The sequence below is a fragment of the Nymphaea colorata genome, chromosome 2 (assembly GCF_008831285.2).
Source record: "Nymphaea colorata isolate Beijing-Zhang1983 chromosome 2, ASM883128v2, whole genome shotgun sequence".
In the NCBI taxonomy this organism is placed as follows: domain Eukaryota; kingdom Viridiplantae; phylum Streptophyta; class Magnoliopsida; order Nymphaeales; family Nymphaeaceae; genus Nymphaea; species Nymphaea colorata.
The window spans coordinates 11,330,912-11,349,646 of record NC_045139.1 but is presented as its reverse complement, the minus strand read 5'-3'; the positions used below and the strand labels follow the sequence as shown (position 1 = coordinate 11,349,646).

Genomic DNA, 18,735 nt, shown 5'->3' with positions numbered 1-18,735 from the left:
AATATGGCAGTTCATGCACCCAAACATGTCAAAAGGGGTGTGCTGACCGTCATGTTAGTGAACCTAATTACTCTCATCAGATGCCAATTTTGGCACATTTGAATTGACTTAGTTCAATTAACACATCTAGTTCACTGTGCCCACAAGGGCCAACCAGCTTATCCCATCTAAAGATCATGTAGAGGTTTGGTGGCACTGTGTTAGTAGATGGTGTAAACATGACCTCCATCCTATTAGGAGGTTTTTTCTACAACATTATAACCTCATGATATTATTATAGTGTTCCCCAATGTAAATTTGATGTTTAGGGTCAACAATATAAGAAAGATTGTGCAAAAGAGGCTTAAGAGATTCTCAAGGTTGCAAACACAATGTTGTTTCAAACCCTTTTGTTGTTGGCTCTTTTATGTAGCAAAAGTGCATTTATTCCATGTTTAATCATACAAAAAATTGGATTACTTGTAGTTGTATGCTATTTTAGTGAAATATTAGATGTTCCAGAATTTTAATATTGGTAATTCATGTTAGAAAACATTAATTTTGCGAACAAAGAGTTAAGAGAGGATACTTATCAAACTTCTAAATTGGTGAAATACTTTATTTATTTATTTGTATGTTTATTATTAACTATTCATTTAATTATTACTATTTTTATATATGCAGCATATGGATTCTCGTTCTGTCTTAGTTAACAATATAGAAACTGGCATGCTTCTTATAGAAACCAACTCACTAAGATTAGTTGTATGGAAGAAGTTTAATAGAACAATAAATGAAACAAGTATTCAATGTGATGTTTGTCCACATTGTAAAATATCTAGGGATTACAATAATAAGACGAACACCAAATGTTAAAAAAATTACTTAAATGCATGTCCTAAAAAACCAAACTTAGAATGACGCTAATGTCTGGTCATTGGTGAAAAGAGTAATGATGTAAAATGTACTATGGGTACTTCCAAGTTTGATTTAGATAAAAACCGACTTGATTTAACTAATATGATTATTCTTCATGATGAATATTCATTTTGTATAGTTAGTTATTCAGGTTTCCAGAAGTTTATTAAAGGATTACAACCATAGTTCAAACTATTGTCATGTAACACTGTCACGTAGATTGCTTATATATTTATGAAGATGAAATGATAAAATTATGTAATATTTTGGAAAGGACTAATGAGAGGATTAGTCTCACATTTGACATATGGGCTTCATCCTGTCGGAAACGTGATTATTTATGTTTGATTGCATATTATATTGACAATAGTTAGAAATACAAAACAAAGTTCTCAACTTTGTTACAGTTGAAACACTTCATACAATAGAAAAACTTGCATTAGTCATCAAAGATTGTTTACTAAAATGAAACATTTATCACAAACTATTTTCAATTATATTAGATAATTATTCATCAAATCGACATCATAGTTACAAAATTGATAGAGGCTTCTTGAAAAGGATGCACTTGTTTGTAATGACATTTTTTTTTCAAGTTGGATGTGCTGCTCATATTCTTAATTTGGTTGGTTGTGCAAGATAGTGTCAACTAGATGAAACTCAATATTTCTTATGCTTGGTATAGCTTACAATACAAATAAGTTTTTGGCCGTTTTCAAGAACTTGATCGTCATTATCATTTGACACCAACTAAGGACGAGTGGAAGGAGACTACCATTATTCAAAATAGTTTAAAAATATTTTATGATGCTACTAAAACCATTTCTAGAGTAACCTATCCAACTTGTAATATCTTCTTTAAAAAGTATTGTGAGACAAAGATAGAAATTGACAAAATATGTTCAAGTTCAGGTATTTGTTTTCAAATATGATAATGTAGATGAAAGCAAAATCTGACAAGTATCGTGATATATGAAATATGCAATTTAATTTTAACATTTGTAGTAGTTTTTGAACCTCATTATGAGATGAAAATAATTAAGTTTTATTGTACGTAATTTTATAAAGATGAAACACATGAATATGTTTTTGCAATTAAAAACTATCTTTGTGATCTTTATAATGAGTATAAAGCTATTTTTACATCGAAGACATTTTTTACTAGTTATATTATTGATGTTGAGAATGATAGTGATACACCTTCTTTTACTTCTTTCATTGAATTTTCTTCTCATAAAAAGCATAGAACAGGTGTACTAGATGACTTTATTGAATAATCATCATAGAACCAACACACAAAAATCAGATTTAAAGTTGTATTTGAAAGAGCTTATTTATTCAAAAAACAATGCAGTAACATTTTGACATGGTGAAAGGTCAATGCACCTAAATATCTAGTGTTATCTAAAATGTGATGTGATATTTTCGCTATTCATATATCAACTGTTTCATCAAAGTAAACATTTAGCACAAGTGGATGTATTCTTGATTTGTATAGAAGTTACATGAAAATACTGTGGAAACTTTGATTTGTGCACAACATTGGTTGCGAGATCAGGCTGAAGGTAATTAATTTATTACTAATGCTTTTAGACATATTTTTGTATTTCTTATTTTATTCTTTTGTCGAATGATTCTAATTTGCCTACACGATTGCCTGAAGAGAAAACACCATTTGCATCTGCATACAATGAAACTGAATAATAAATTAGAGTTATATATTCTTTTGTACTTATTTGCATCCTTTAAATAAATTAAAACGTACAATAATTAGCATTTTCTTTTATATAATGGAATTTAATTTGATAGCATTATCCTCGATATAGTGTCAACATGGTTGACCTATATATAAAAAATAAAAAAAACATAGTTGTTGTGATAAATGGAGGCATTAAAAGAAATTTTTTGCAAGTTCGTACTATATGTTGATTTTTTTTTTTAATTGAAGTTGTCAAGGATGAGTTGTCTAGTCTCTTGTTGCATCAACCAATAACAACCAAGTACAATTTTGAAAATTGAAATTTGCATGCTCTAAAGAATAAAGTTTAATGATGTGTTTAATTGATACATACTTTTCTTTGTTTGTTCTCTCTCCCACACTCTCTCTTAATAAGCTTGACAATGGTCACTAGTCGAGTTTGGGAAGGTTCATAGTTCCTTTGGTGTTTATTGTATATTTTTTGGTACATATTACCTTGATAGTTACTTGAATACATTCCTATATTGTTTACTCGTTACTTCAATATTTGTACACATTTAAAAGAGTATGTTTTTAGTTTATTTATTATATTTAACCAATATTCAAATTTTAATGTAAATACATATTTTTTTTAAACTTATCTAATTAATAAAATTACATTTCGAATAGATAGTATTTAAAATTCAGATTTGATAAGATTTGCATGTCTTAAAAGTCATATTCCAATCACATTCGGATACGACTTAAAAGTTGGATTTGGATATGACTTAGAAGTCAGATTTGAATCAAATTCAAATATAATTTAAAAATTAGATTTGGATCGGATTCAGATATGGTATAAGTTTTTTTTTTTAATCTGAATTTGAATCCAAATATGAATCCAAATATATAAATATCCGAAAAATCAGATACAATAAAATGTATATATAATTCAAATCCGCTTTGTTGACATCCCCTTTTTTACTCGGGTCATCAGCCAAGGTTTAGTGTGAGCACGTCATATAATTTTTTTGAATCATAACGTAATTTAAGTCATTTTAAAGAAAACTTCCATCAGCTGGTATGGGCCACTGCCCACACCACCCCCCCCATGTATCTCTGCCATGTCCGTCTTGCATATATGAAGAAAACCGGGAAACTAGCCTTCTTTTGTATTCTCATTCACGGATTATCCTTATTATGTTTGATTTTTTGCTTCAATGCTGCTGTAGGTAGGAATCATTAGGCAGGCTCTTTCTTTCTAGCATATAAATTTCCAAGCAATACATGTTTTCAAACCCACGTGCAAAAAATGTCAATAATAGCAGGATTAATTGATGAAACTATTTCTGATGTTTACGATAAAACGTCAGTAAAGGTGATGTCGGCAAAAACTTTGCTGACATTCTTGACGACAAGTTATCCATAAGGGGGTGTTTGATGAAGCTAGAGTTATGGAATTTTAGAATTAAATTTCTCTTTTTTAATGAAATAAGAATTCCATTAACGAACAAAGAATTTTGATTCTAAAATTATAGGCTCACTTTTTAATTGTAATTCTAGAATGGTGATTCTACCTTGGGGGTAGAATTATGATTCCAAAATTTTTAGAGTTTTTTCATCTCTCTTTAGGACACATGTAATGATGGTTTTCATTCATTAATCTAGTTTAGTTCATGTTTTATCAAGCACATCATTTTCAAATCTTAAATCAAACTTTAGACTATCAAACACAAAGTGAAACTAAAACTGGAACTTCATTCAAATTTCAGTTTCAGGTGAAATTTTGTTTCTAAAATTTTAATTATAGAATCAAAATTGAAGACTGTCAAATGCCCCCTAAAGGATCTACTTTGTTTGTTACTGCAGGTAGAACCCAGGATATATATATGTATCCATCCTCAGTATGAGAATTCATGGACAGAATTGCTTGCCAGCTCTAATTTTGGCTTCATTTTTCAAAAAGGAGGGCAGAGTTGGTGGCTGCGGTGAGTGCCTGTCGATGCAGACTGATCTTCAGCATTGAATCTAGGTGGGTTGTTATTGGCACATTACCTAATAGTCTTTCCTCCTTTTGGATCTGAGTGACTCTGTTTAGTCACTATTCCTTTTTTTGTTTAGTGTTGATGCTCAGCATTCCTTGATTCTTTCTGTACATTCTATATTTATTCTAAATAAATGATGATTTTGGTACTCAGTTTTGCTCTCTGCAGCATCCTAGCAAGACCAAAAGGATCGAATACACACATTCTGATAAATGTTTGATTCAAGGTTGAAGACCATATTTGGTTTCCTTAGACAAGGTATTATGATCCTTCTTCAACTAAGCCAACATGGCTACATGCAAATAGAATGCAGATAGAAGTTATGTGATCCGGCCGTGCGCACACATTTCTTGAATTAATTTAAGATCAATTGCATATTTACCTTGTCCATGTTGTGCCAAATGTTTGGAACTAAACATCTAAATATTCATGTCTACTATGACAGCAAGAATTTAGTTCTATGTCGAAATATATGTTGTAAAATTGGTTTCAGAAAATTTATTTTTCTTCATTTTTCCTCATTAAATTTATTTTTTGCATCACATCTGTTCTTATTACAGTGGTTCTTCCTTTTTATTGTCTTTATAGATTGGATCATTGTTGAGTTTCTAACGACGATATTTTTCTCGGGTATTTTTTTGACAAAGTTGTTTCTCTTGAATTTTTTTTGAAAAATAAATAAAATTGAAAAAAGACATAAAAATGAAATAAATAAAAAACTAATAAGAAGACAGAGTAAAATTACATAATTAATAAAAAGAATGTTTTAATGAAAATAAAATGATGAAAAATAGTTTAGTTTAATTGTAATTTGGATTCATGATGATATCCACATTAAAAAAGAAAAAAGCGACAAAAAAATTTCTTGAAAATAAAGTGAAAATAACTCAATAAATAATGTTTTCGTATTGCCTTAAATATCTCTATTTTTCACGCTTTTTTCGTTAATATCATGATAATTTTGAACATAGCGTGATGTCTGTGCTGGTTTGGATTGATTTACTGTTGCCCGATCCTCGATGAAGTTTGAATACAAGCTAAGTTGTGAATAGCTGCGGCAAGGATTGTTGCTTCTTGGAGATGGAATTTCTTGTACTACATTTCTTCCCGCCTCTTACTGACAGTTACATTTTTTTGCTAGCCTTCTATGTATTTGTAGTTTCCTCTTAAGCTCTTTCTTAGTTTTATCTTCTTTGTCAAATTGGTGAAATAATTTGCATGTCATATTATGTACAGGCAAAATGGCGGAGAAAAGGTGCTAACCAACTTTGTCGTTAAGTCTTACATAATATAGAATTTATTAATTTAATGGTTCTCAATCAACTAAAAATGGAGACAGGAAGGTAAGTTGAATGAACTATTGCTTCTTCGTTCTTTATTAGCAGACATGGAACTCCCTTAATCAATACTATGTAGACCGTTCTGTTTGTAAACTCTGGTTCGAATGTTGTTATGTTGCATTTAAATTTGAAAATCCATTTCTCGTTAATTTTGGTTGGCTGCCACATGATATTATATATATATATATATATATATATATATATATATATATATATATATATATATAAAACCATACCAATAGGTCAACGACAAAAACGAGACCCCTTATATAACATTTAAAGTGTTCTTTGTTGAAACCTAACCTTACTAATATTTAAGGGTTACTAATATTTAAGGACGGGTTGATGGAAAATATGGATTAAGTTGATCACTTCTTGGGTTTTAATTGTGTTTTTGTAATAAGAAAAAATAAATGGTGCCTTTTAATAGCACCAACATTTTGATAATAGAAAAACCAACAATTTTCACAAATACAACTTGATTCAAGGCATGTTTTATATCAAAATAGTTTTTATAAATATATTAGGACGTTTATATTTTATTTTAAATAATTTTTAAGCTTGAAATTAAAGGGTCAACGTTTTTATCTCACAGCCTCCACCCTCACAAAAAGCATTTCACGTTTCGCAATCCATCACAGGTTTACTTTGAATCTCTCTCCCTCTCTCTCTCTCTCTCTCTCTCATGTTTCATTGCTAGTTTAGACGTTACATTTGCTGGCTTTGGGGGCCCTTCACCAAAAAACTCTTTTATATCACTTGTTAATTTAAATGTTGTTTTGCATTTTAATTTTTTTGTTATTATATAAATAAATAAATAAATCAATAAATAAATATATATATATAGACCCACCCGAATGCACAAATAATACCCATACCCATGTCACTTAATCACTAAATGTTCTATTTACAAAATGTTTGTTCCACTTTTTAACGACGTTTTTTTTAACATCTTACAAGTTTTTTTTTTGTTTTTTTTTAAATTTTTCGTAGTGTAGGGGATCAAGATGCATTCCTCCATAACTGCTAAAATCAAGACCAAGTTCTCGTTATTCATGAGGTAAAAAATAGGCTTGACAATTATGGACCTTAATTCTAAAGATAGATATTGGTAAAGTATATGATAAGGTGAGATGGCCATTTGGAAGCACGCGCGCTTGCATTGGCCATTGGGTTTTTTTTCGACAGATCATTGGCGTCTTTTGCTACGATGATAAACGGCCAGAACGGTCGCTGCTTTGATGGTCATCGAGGGATATGACAAGGTGATCTTATGCCTCCAATTCTTTTATATTCTAACAGTTGAAATCATTTCAAGATTTTCATGACATGTTATGTGGCGTCCTTGGACTGGACTTGCATGAGGGGCGGAGCCAGAATTTTTTTTAGGGTCGGGCCAAGAGGACCGACGACGAGCGACTGGTCGGGCCAAACTAAAAAATTTGATTTTTCAATGTAAAAAAAAAAAAAAATTTCTGGGCTCACCCGGGCCATGGCCCGGGCCCCCCCCCCCCCCCTTCGCTGGTGTAAAGAGAGGGTGGACTTGCATGAGGGTCTTACGTGCAGTTGAAATACATTTGAAATACATGAAAATTTCATCACCTACAACCAACATGACTCTCGATTTTGGGGAAAGGGAAATGAAGGAGGACTTCGGCTCTCACTCGGGTGATGAGATTAATCCTCCTACTTACTTGAAAACTTCTAAAAAATGCTAAGGTTATGTTTGGATGGATGGATGGAAAGGAAATAATTTTGACAGAGAAAGAAAAAACAAAAAAGAGAAAGATAAAGAAAATGATGAGCAATGAAGAGTAAAGAACAAAAAGAAAAATAAATGAACTATTATAACAACTTGTTTGGATGGAAAGGAGATGAAAGAAAAAAATGTCAAAAATCATGTTTGTTTAGTTATATAATGAAACAAAAGAAAATATTTATCTTTGCTTACAATAATGCCCCCAACAGTCATTGTCAGTTTTTATTGTTGTACAAATAATATATGTTGACAACTGAAAGAATAGTTATTTACTACACCCATTTACCTCAAAGTTTAAATAAATGTTATGAATGAAAATTCTTATGTAATTATTTAATGGAATATGTAACCAACATAAAAAACAAATTAAGATGTTGAAAAAGAAGAAAACAATAATGTGATGGTACATGGAAGTAAGGATGTCAACAGATTGGATTTGGATCAGAAATAGCCGTGACTGCTTTTCTGGATATTCACATATTTGAACTCAAATTTGAATTCAATTACGAATAAAGAAAAGTCATATCCAAATCCGAAACTGATTTTTATATTCATATCGGAATCCAAATTTTGAACCAAATTTTGCCAATTTTCAATATGTAAGATAATTAGATATATGATATTTGTCTAAAAATAAATCCGATCAGATATTTATGTATATCCGAATCCGACTGGATGTTCTTAAATCCGAATGTAATTCGATTTCTTAATTGGATAGTAATTTTTTTTCCATATCCGATTTTTTCGGATTGGTTCATTCGGCTATCCAATCATCTTTTCCTCTCCTTTCGGTCCATTCCCTTTTCGTTTTGGAGGGATTGAAAATGGAGTTCATTTTTCCTTCCTCTCCATCCCCTTCCGTCCAAACGACCATTTAATCATATTTTGAAGATACAGTTGCATATTGGGATGTCAGCCGATCAGATTCGAATTAGAGATATTCACATATTGGGACTTAATTCAGATTCAAATATAAACAAAGAAACACCAAAATCCAAATCCAAATATTTTATTTGGTTTTACAATCTGAATCTGGTTTCTACATCTAAATCCGTATCTGAATTTTGAAAAGACAAGAGCATAGGATATGTGGTACGTGTTTAAAACTAAATCCAATCCGAATTCTTGGATATTTATATATATTTGAATCTGATCGGACGTTGCTTTTCAAATCCGAGTCTGATCCAATTTCTTAATAAGATATTAAATTGTTTTTCATATATGATTTTTTTCAAAATGGTTTGATTAGATATCCGATTCAAATCGAACACATTGACATCCCTAGTTGCATTACCAACTAGATTTACAGTGGAGTATGTTGACAACACCCGCTCTTCCAATCAATGGAGACACTTCTTACTGCCGTGTAACGTCCCATCTTGCTAAATAGTGCAGCATGTTTAATAAATCAGATTTGATAGTTGCACAATCACAATGAGGATCTCTATTATGATGTATCAAATTTCACGATGTTTCCAACAGTAAACCGTATTATGAGGCAAAGACTCCAAGTTGAGCGAAGTATAACGTGGTCTAGCTACGATATTATTAAGAGGGCCTACTCGCTCGTTTTAGCAGAGGATGTGTTCAGTTGAAGAGCCCAAGAACCACGTAGTATGCAATCAAAACTGGCAGTGAGACGAGAGTCCCGAATATGACCCTACAAAATGCCAAGGAGACGTTAGAAAAACATGTTGGCATCGTAAGATATCCAATTAGACTAATCACAATGTTCCTATTGCTTTTCCGAAGTTCTCTCCTTTCTAGATTCTCATATTCTATGAGGGATGTGCAGAAAAATCTGGACACAAGAAAGGGAGGGGGAGATAGAGAGAGAGAGAGATAATTACGCTGTGCTTAGCACCTCAGGATGCAAGCCGTATTCCTCTGCATAGACAAATGAGGCAATTGCTTGTGGCAGTGCTGCCTGTGTTTCAGAAGGAAAGAAAAAAAAAAGGGGTCAAAACCTCTCCATCTTCTTGAATTTTTCTGGTTTTCTTTTCACGTTCATTCCTACTTTTGTAGGCTATTGACATATTTACTGTTGACAATTTCACCATGCATGCCGCTTTTCCAAGACATCCCAATGTAGTCTTTTGACCTTAAATTTGTTGATTAAATCTCCTTCCAACGAAATGACACAAGAACTCTTAGAAGATAAGCAAACATATTCTTATTCTATATAGTAAGGCATATTCCTATATGTCGTAAGTAGCAAGAAAAAAACAGATGTATTTGTCTTACATGCAGGAGTGAAAAATCAGAATTTCAAGGGCACTAGGTATATATTTTAAATTTTTAAGGGGCATCAATATGTAAATAAGAAAATTTGGTTAGAAGTATCAGTATAAAATTAAAAGTTTATTTTTTTAATTTTTGCGAGCAATTGCCCGCACTTGCTTCTGCCCCTGCTTGCGAATGCAAATGGTAAGGGTTAGGTATTGTAGATACATTGGTCGGCTAAAAACTTATGAAATTTTATAATTTTTTAATGTTTGCTTTGATTGATTGTATCATTACAAACAATTAAAGAAAATGAGTACTCGCTTTCACTTTAAGATAGGATTCCTCGGCTACTGTAAAAGTGTGGTTGGGCGGTAGAAATAATCAGTGCATATGAAGATAGATTCAACAACATGGAATGACATACGTAAGTGATGAGAGTCACCCAAATTTTGCTATCACCTGAATGATGGCGACGCAAAGAACAACGCCTTTGAGGCCAACAACGATAGAGGAAATGGCCGTAACTGCAGGACCCACGATGAACCTCAGCACCATTGCCAACAATGTCAATCTAGGCCCACATGCAATCAGCTTCTCCTGCAACGCCATAAACAACCCTGCAAGAAAATGACCTCAAGTAACTTGGAACAGTTCCAATTGCCTTCCCAAAAACCCACTTTATTGCTTGAGCTAGAACTTTAAGAGGGTGATCGTTAACATTGTTTTCTTGGAACACAGGTTTCAAACGCATTATGTTTTTGTTTTTAGGAAATATGACGTTGTGATTCATGCTGTTCATAGATTTAATAATCGTTCTACATACCTACATCATAATTCCTAGAAGGACAAGGCATTTTTGGAATGCGTTTCAAAAATACGATGCTCTTTTTATCATATGCTCTCTAAAGGAGTTTTGACTACATTCAAATAAGTTTCTAAATCACCTTTTGCCTTACCGTTTGATGGGTGATTTAAAAAAAAATAACTAGCTGAACTCCATGAAGCCCGTTTTTTTTGCTGAAATTTTCAGGTGGTTGCCCTATATGGATATATGGATGGACTTGGGGTGCACTTGAGGCACTCGAAAGTAAGGTTGGGCTTGGGCTGGGAAAAACCGGGCCCGGGTTAGTCCGGCCCGGCCCGTTTAGATTAAAAAAATTTAAATTTTTTTGTTTTAATAATATATATTTATTACTATAAATATATTTTATATTTAAAAAAATTTATTTTATAATTAAAAATTTATTTTTGAATTTTAAATGGGCCTGGCCCGGGCTATCGGGCAGGGCCCGGGCCGGCCGGATGCCCACCCTTACTCGAAAGTGCTCGTCGGGCTCCGATTAAATTTAAAAATATATTTTTAAATTGCAAGAGAAGTTAATTAAGTTTGACTTACCTATGCTGAACATTGCCATTCCACTACCACATTTGGAAAGTATTTTGATCGATCCTTCCATCAAGCTTGGCATGCCGAAGTGCCACCTGGGATATTGTTTGGCAAGGACAAAATCATAGTGATTACATAACAAAAATTTAATATGCGATTAAAGCGCCGTCATATGTGGCCCTTCAGAAAAAGAATGGAGCATATGCCAACTTTGTCAAATTACTTGCCCCCACGCTGTATGTCCAATACAGATATTATTAAACTAATTGTGGTCGAGCGGGTGACAACACTACGAATCTTCCCCTTACGGAAAGGGCAAAGTACGTTGGCACCACATTTGCTGTACCTCCATCCTTATATTTCTTTTCCATATAATATAAGTGAGAGAAATGTATCGCCACTCCTAAACCACATACTAACTCTCTCTCTCTCTCTCTTTAGGCTTTTGTAATCTAGGCATCAAAATTCTAAAAGAAAGATGGGTCTTAAATTATGTATGCTGCATATGATACCGTTTTCTAATTGTTGTTTTAGAAGGCTTTTGATAGCCTTTTCATTTGATATCCTCATAATTTAAAAACCATGAGATCAGGCCTTCCTCTTTCTCAAGCAAATAACTAAGGATCTCAAATGTGGATCTTAAGTCTTATGTAGGGTCCTGAATTTGATGAACCATGAATTTAGTCATGGATCTTTTGTCATATTATCAAAAGTATAACATAAGATTCACATCGGATCCATTGATTTCAAATCCAGAGTAATCAAATGCCCCCTTATGAAGGTTGACTTCCAACATAAGTCCATTTTAAAGCAATTCATAAATGTTTTTTTTTTTTTTTAATTCTGTTGAGATACATGCCACTACACAATGCATAATAGTAAACCCGCCATAAGAGTCCATGTGATGCGCAGGGTCAGACATGATTGCAGCAATTTCCAAGTCTGGGATTCAGATTTTGTGCCAATTTAAGTGCTGGGTTGATTGCTTGTATCTTTATTTTTGGTTGGTTAATGCAGAAAGAAATTTTGCATTTACAGTTGATCCATTTTTAGGAAAACAAAAAGAATTTAAAAGTCATGAGTTAAACTTACTGAAGCGATGAAAGATTTATGCAACATGTCCAATGTTTTATGACTCTTGTACAGCGCAATTATCTCGTCTTCATAAGCAAGTTATCCAAGCAATCAAGTTTGCCCTAAGTGCATGTGCGAGTGAGGGACAGGCGATAAAAGAAGTTATAGTATTTACATATAAACCTACGAGCTTGTTGATCATAACATCCTACAGCTATAAAATATTATAGTTATACGAGCTACATGATTTGAATCCCAAAGAAAGCAACCAGTTTATATAGCTGAACTCCTATTCACTAATAAAGTCTGGTTAATTATGCAAGTATGAATGATTTTCTATACAATCTAGAAATCTTTCTGCCCCTCGTTAATTGCAAGTTATTAATTTATACTAACTCAAAAGTCATTTCTAAGCTTTGGGGATGACTGAATATGAAAATGAGGAAAATAACATCAGGCAGATCTCAATTGTCAGATCAAACGCTTAATCTCTCCTTCCTTCCTTCCTCCTATACAGTGGAGAGCCGCCCATTCTAAAGGATGGGCATTTCAGTTCACTAGAGAGGACTAAAGGAGAGCCGCGACATGGTCATGTTAATTAAACAAAAAATATAAAATGAATTAAAGTGCTTACCTACTAGAAAGGAAGGCCCACCCGAGTCCAAAAACACTTGCATATGTATTAGGGTTCACAACAACCTTCAGACCCACCACCTTAATTACCTCCCACATTGAAGTCCTCATCTCCTTCACACTCTCGTCACTTTCTTCTGCCTCCTTTGTGACCTTATTATCCATCGACACAATATGTGAACCCATGTGATGAGGAGGGACTGTGAGGGAGACCTTAAAGCTGTTGGTAGCATTCCTCAACTCCAACACAAACAGTAGAGCTATGAACCACCCTATGGCTTGCTGCAAAAACGCCTGGATGACAAGGTCCTGACCTACCTTCCCGTACATGGCATGCAGCAACGGCACACCCACGACCAGCGTGTTGGTGAGTGCAGAGAGAGAGAAGCCTGTTATGGACCAAGAATAGCTGCCCTTGCTAGTGAACTTAGCCCATAGAGCCAACACGACGACTGTTATAGCCTTCGAGACCACATCAGCCGCAAGGAATCGACAGTCGAGATCGAAGGGATTGATGTGGGAGACGAAGTCGAAGCTGAAGAATGGCATGATGAAGAAAACTGAAAACCGGTTGACGCCCTTGCACTGGTCAGGAGTGAAGAGCTTCCACCACCTCACAGAGCCGTAGCCAAGGAAGACGGGCACATATAGAGGGAAGGTGGCAGCAATCACATTGTAAACGTCCTTGCCGCCTATCATTTCTTTCTTGTCTATTGTTCCACTTCACTCTTTAACTTGAGAAGAAACTGTTTTGTCTCATTGGAAGCCTTCTCCTGCATTTCTTCTATTTATAATGCATTAGTGGCTGTTGAGTTGTAGGTGCCATGAACACATTAGTTGCGTAGGTTTTTTTAGCTGTAGCATATCATGGCTAAGTAAGTGGGAATGGTGATTTTTTACTGTAAAAGAATAAGATTGACGTTGCTTTTAGTATTGCGTCATGGCTTGTGTCATGTTAAGGACCCGTGGAAGAACAGTGACGGGTTATTTAATGTCATCAAACTCAGAATATTTTGCTTTCTCTTCGTGGAATTCTATTTTAACAAAAGAACAAGAATCTTTAGCAGATGCTATTTTAATTATTGAAAATTCGATGCTCATTCTTCTCTTGTTGGAAAGTAGAGAAGGCACTTCAAATGGAGCAGCCAACGCCAACACACTCGGGTTGCTCTTGAAAAATTTGGTTGCATTGCCAACTATATTCATAATGAAGCACAAGAAAGAGACCTTTCGTAACGCAGCTGACTTACTTGAAGTAAATGGTAATGCTGACTGTGTTCCAAAGGATGATAGCAAATGTCTGGTTACAGGTTGAATTTGTTATGAAAAGTCTCTGAGAAGTCTCTCCGTTACAGTTATCGACTAACGCATAAACTGCACTACAGATTGTCCAACAACATTCACACAAATCCTGCATTGTTAATTGTCTAGTTACTGTTCCTGCACATGGCCCCCTATTGGGCATGCCACATCTTACAATGGATTCTGCAATGGTGAAAAAAACAAAGAAAACCCAAAATAAAAAATAATAGCAGTGGAGATCGAATTGTGTGCACGCACAAGTCTGCATCAAAGGGGAAAAAAGAGGGATTTGGGTATTTTTGAATTTTTTTACAAAGTAATGTGCATTTTAGACTTTAACATTTTTATAACCCGTTCTTGCTTTTTTTTAAAAAGTTTTTTGTTCACTTTAAATGGGGGTATTTTGGTCATTGCATACTCTTGTGCATAATTTTCAGGTGTGCTGGATGCTACCAACTTTCAAATGCAAGACAAAGAAAACCCAATAGAGCATTATCTTCCAAAAGCACATAACAAAGTCATTAAGATGCAAGTCATACTCATACGTCAAAAAACGTGAAAAAAATGCGAGAAAATGAAATGGTGTTTAAAATAAAAAAAAACACATTTTTTGGAAAAAAACGTGCAAAAATGAAAAAACACGTTTTTAACGCGTCTTAAATGTGTTTTTTCACTTTTTTTTTATTTTTATTAATGCCAAACAGTTTTTTTTTCATTTTGTGTTTTTTATTTGTTGCAAATCTACTTATCTTTTCATGCTTGTGTTATTATTTTCTCACTTACTTTATTTTTTTTATTTTCAATTTTTTAATTTAAAAAAATCATTTTTTACCATACTTTACAAGCCGGCCATATACCAAAGTAAAATCTCTCTGTTTAAACCCCGAAAAGTTATTTATGACTACATCATAACGAGGAAAGAACCAGTATCTTCTAGAATCAAAAGAACTAGACCAAAGAAGTCTACCACGGTGGAGGGTTGACCTGAAAACTGATATTAGGTATAGTGGGATGAGCTAGCATCCAATATAACTTTGCCGTACCATCAAAACTAATATTCATGCACAGTGCGGTGTGATGTATGACTTGTATCCAACAAAGAAAGCCCAATAGAAAGCTAGCACCTAGCATACCTTTGCTGTACCATTAGTTGATGTGACCTTGAAATGCTCCTTATGGTGTATGACTTGTTCATATGTGTCTCCTAGTGACTGGAAGCTTGCTGGGAAGACCATATAGATTAAGATGAGAGCATTAACGTCACTAAAGCTTATAAAAAAGCAAGTCCACTTTCAACTCCCTACTTAATTGATTACCTGGTGACAAATGTACGCTAATGCAAAAGGTACAAAGTAAGCACTAAACAGATCGATTGAACTACAAGAGGAAGGATTGCAAACCACACTAACACTCTTCAACAGGACGTAATGTGCCAAAAGTGAAGAACATGAACAGAAATCTTCTGGACTCTTTAACTTGCTAATTGGCAACAATCTTGGACATCTCACTAACACATTATGTATGCATGAATGTGTATGCACACGCACTTTTGCCTATATATAAGCAGGCTTACACATGCATTTTCTCATCACTTTTTCCTCTCATACTTGTTTTATTGTCTGCTTTTCCTATTGATTCCCCCTGAAGGGGCTATTGGTTATCTGCAATGTCCCTTAAGGAGCCTTTTGTTGTGTCTAGTAGAAACTAGAAAGTTGAAATAGGTAGCTTCTACCTTTGGATATAGACCTCCTTCGTTTACACACATATTTTTATGCTGGCCACTAACTCTGTATAGAAGTTGTAGTTATCTAGGGAAGGCTCCAATGCCTATACCTGAATATCAGTTTTCAGGTTAACCCCCCACCATTGTAGACTTCTCTGGTCTGCTACCATTTTAGAAGATACTCAGACGTGGCTTCTCATGTGCTTCCTCAGGGAAGTACAAAAGAATATTGTGTATCTCTCTCTCTCTCTCTCCCTCTGTCTCTCTCTCTCTCTAAAAAATAGAGCATATTTAAGAAAAAAATTTATTCACAGACCTCCACTTACATGAACAACATCCAGTAGTTTTGACCGTCTTTGAATTTTAAACAACGAGGTTTTTCTTGGGTATAATATGACGAACTTAAAAAAAATAAAAAAAAATGGTAAATTTTTAAAAATTTAAAAAAAACTAAAAAAAAAAGAAAATAAAATAAATGAGAAACTAATAATACAAACATCAAAAGATAAACAGATGTGCAACAAATAAAAAATGAAAAATGAAAAAAAAACTGTTTGGCATAAAAAAACTGAAAAATTTGAAAAAAGTGAAAAAATGCTAAAAAATGCCTTTCTTTCGTTTTTAATGTTAAAAAAAAACACGTTTTTTTTAGTTTTAAACATCCATTTAATTATCATGTTTTTTTCTGCATTCTTTTTTTGAAAAAAATGAGTTTTTCTGTGACTATACTTTTGACACTTCAACTACAAAAGGATTGTGCCCCATCTAGCTTATAGACAATGAAGAGATACTATGTAACATATTATATGCAAGAAAAAATTTGATAGAAAAATTGGACCTTTGGGTGGCCATTGGTGATAATGCATGTTTTGATTCCTTGGTCTTGTAATATCTGACCATCTACATTGAGCAAGTCTGAACAATATCAGCACTTTGAAGCCCCAAGTTGGCAGTAATATATAAAATATTTCACAAAACACATGCTTATTACACAATTAGTCTGATGATTCATCAGTATTCAGATTGGGATGCTTGGTGGACGACAGCTTTTAATAACCAATGGCCTGATTTACCACTTTATTTACAATCACCAACTCCCTATGAAAAGAAAACAATGAAGACATTCTAAATTAATTTCTCATGTCCATCCTCCAAATAAGGACAAGTTTATACTCCAACACAAACTTACAAACAAGAAAGAAAGCTCTCAAGAATATAATGGGGAGAACATGGATGCCAAGGAAATCATCATAAACCTTGGATTATATGAAAATTTGTGGAAGAAATCTGGCCCCTTCAACATAAATTTTCTGGTTCAAACTTCTTTATACAACCACTATAGGGATGCCCACACCAAAGCCTCCATGAACACTGCAGATATGAGTGCTAATTTCAAACAGTCAATTCTAGCATAAGAAATACATGTGCAGTAGCAAAAACAGTCTTTTCATCCTCAAGCACACAAGAATAAATGCAGATAAAATGAGTGGTGGATAACACCATTCAGATGAAAAGTTTACATAGCTTGCCAATGATAGTAATCTGCAGACAACATGAAACTCATATAATCTGAATGAAACATAAACATACAAATAATGAAACAAAATTGATTCTAAAAGGCAGTCCACTACGTGAGGCTTATAACATTTATGTTACATATATGTATTAGTATTACGTGATAAAGTAATAACATGAAGTAAATGTAACATATTTCAACATAACATGTATGGACATGCCAGTTGTGTAAGTGATCAACGGCATGAAAATAAATTTTGGACCCAAATGGCCATCTCTCATGCAATATCAGCACACTAAATGAATGAGCTTCAAAGGCTTAAAAGTAATATTCCAGCTTAACACCTTTACCTCCAGAATATCAACTAAACTTTTTTTCTAAAAAAGGTAACTTTCGTTAAGGATTTCTATTGCCATCATAAAAGGCCCAATCTGATAAAAAATTACAAAGTGAAGCTGGATAGAATATCACATTTCGACACCTGGCAACCATTTGAAAGAAGTAACTCTTGCCTTGTGAAAACAGTCTCGCACCCCTGTTTCAAACATTATGATTTACAGACTATGATATATTGCACAACATAATGATGTTACCTCAAAATTCTGTTAGCCACAATGAGAATGACATCCCAACTTAAAGATCAGAACACCAACCTTAAGCCCTGCAATATGATGAAATTGTCCCATTTCCATTCATGGGTAATAACTAACAAACCATGTGAATAACGTATATAACAAATAACATAAACCTTGCCCATATCCCATAAAATATCATCTGTCCTCCAAATTTTGGTACTTGAGAGAGCCAAGGAGCATTTATCATCAGTTCAGCTATATATATATATATATATATGTATAAAAGAAGAGAGAGGGAATGCGAAAGAGGCACCACCCAAGAGAACAATGGCATCATCCCGTGTGGCACTGCCTCCTTCAAGTTCTTGACAGTTTCTTGTGATCTAATGATCTGCATGTACCAGAGGTAGTAGCTAGTTAAAACTGGAATCACATCGCTCATGTGCATCTTCATGAAAGTAAGATAAAGTTGATAAACATCCAGTCATTTACATCTTCGTAAAAGTAGAACAAACATCCACTCACATGGATGAATGAAGAAACCAATACGCAAGTGGCAAACCAAGAATATACTTGTCTA

General features: G+C 33.7%; 1 protein-coding gene across 1 annotated transcript; it reads right to left on the bottom strand.

Annotated features, from left to right (window-relative positions):
• Positions 1-8,955: 8,955 nt before the first annotated feature.
• Positions 8,956-13,807, bottom strand: LOC116247212 (auxin efflux carrier component 5-like). Its single transcript, XM_031619237.2, has 5 exons — positions 13,041-13,807; positions 11,342-11,427; positions 10,405-10,562; positions 9,570-9,646; positions 8,956-9,379 (listed from the first exon to the last, which is right to left on the bottom strand). Exons 1-5 carry the CDS (start codon positions 13,736-13,738, stop codon positions 9,307-9,309), a joined length of 1,092 nt encoding a protein of 363 aa, XP_031475097.1. The 5' UTR covers positions 13,739-13,807; the 3' UTR covers positions 8,956-9,306.
• Positions 13,808-18,735: the final 4,928 nt, after the last annotated feature.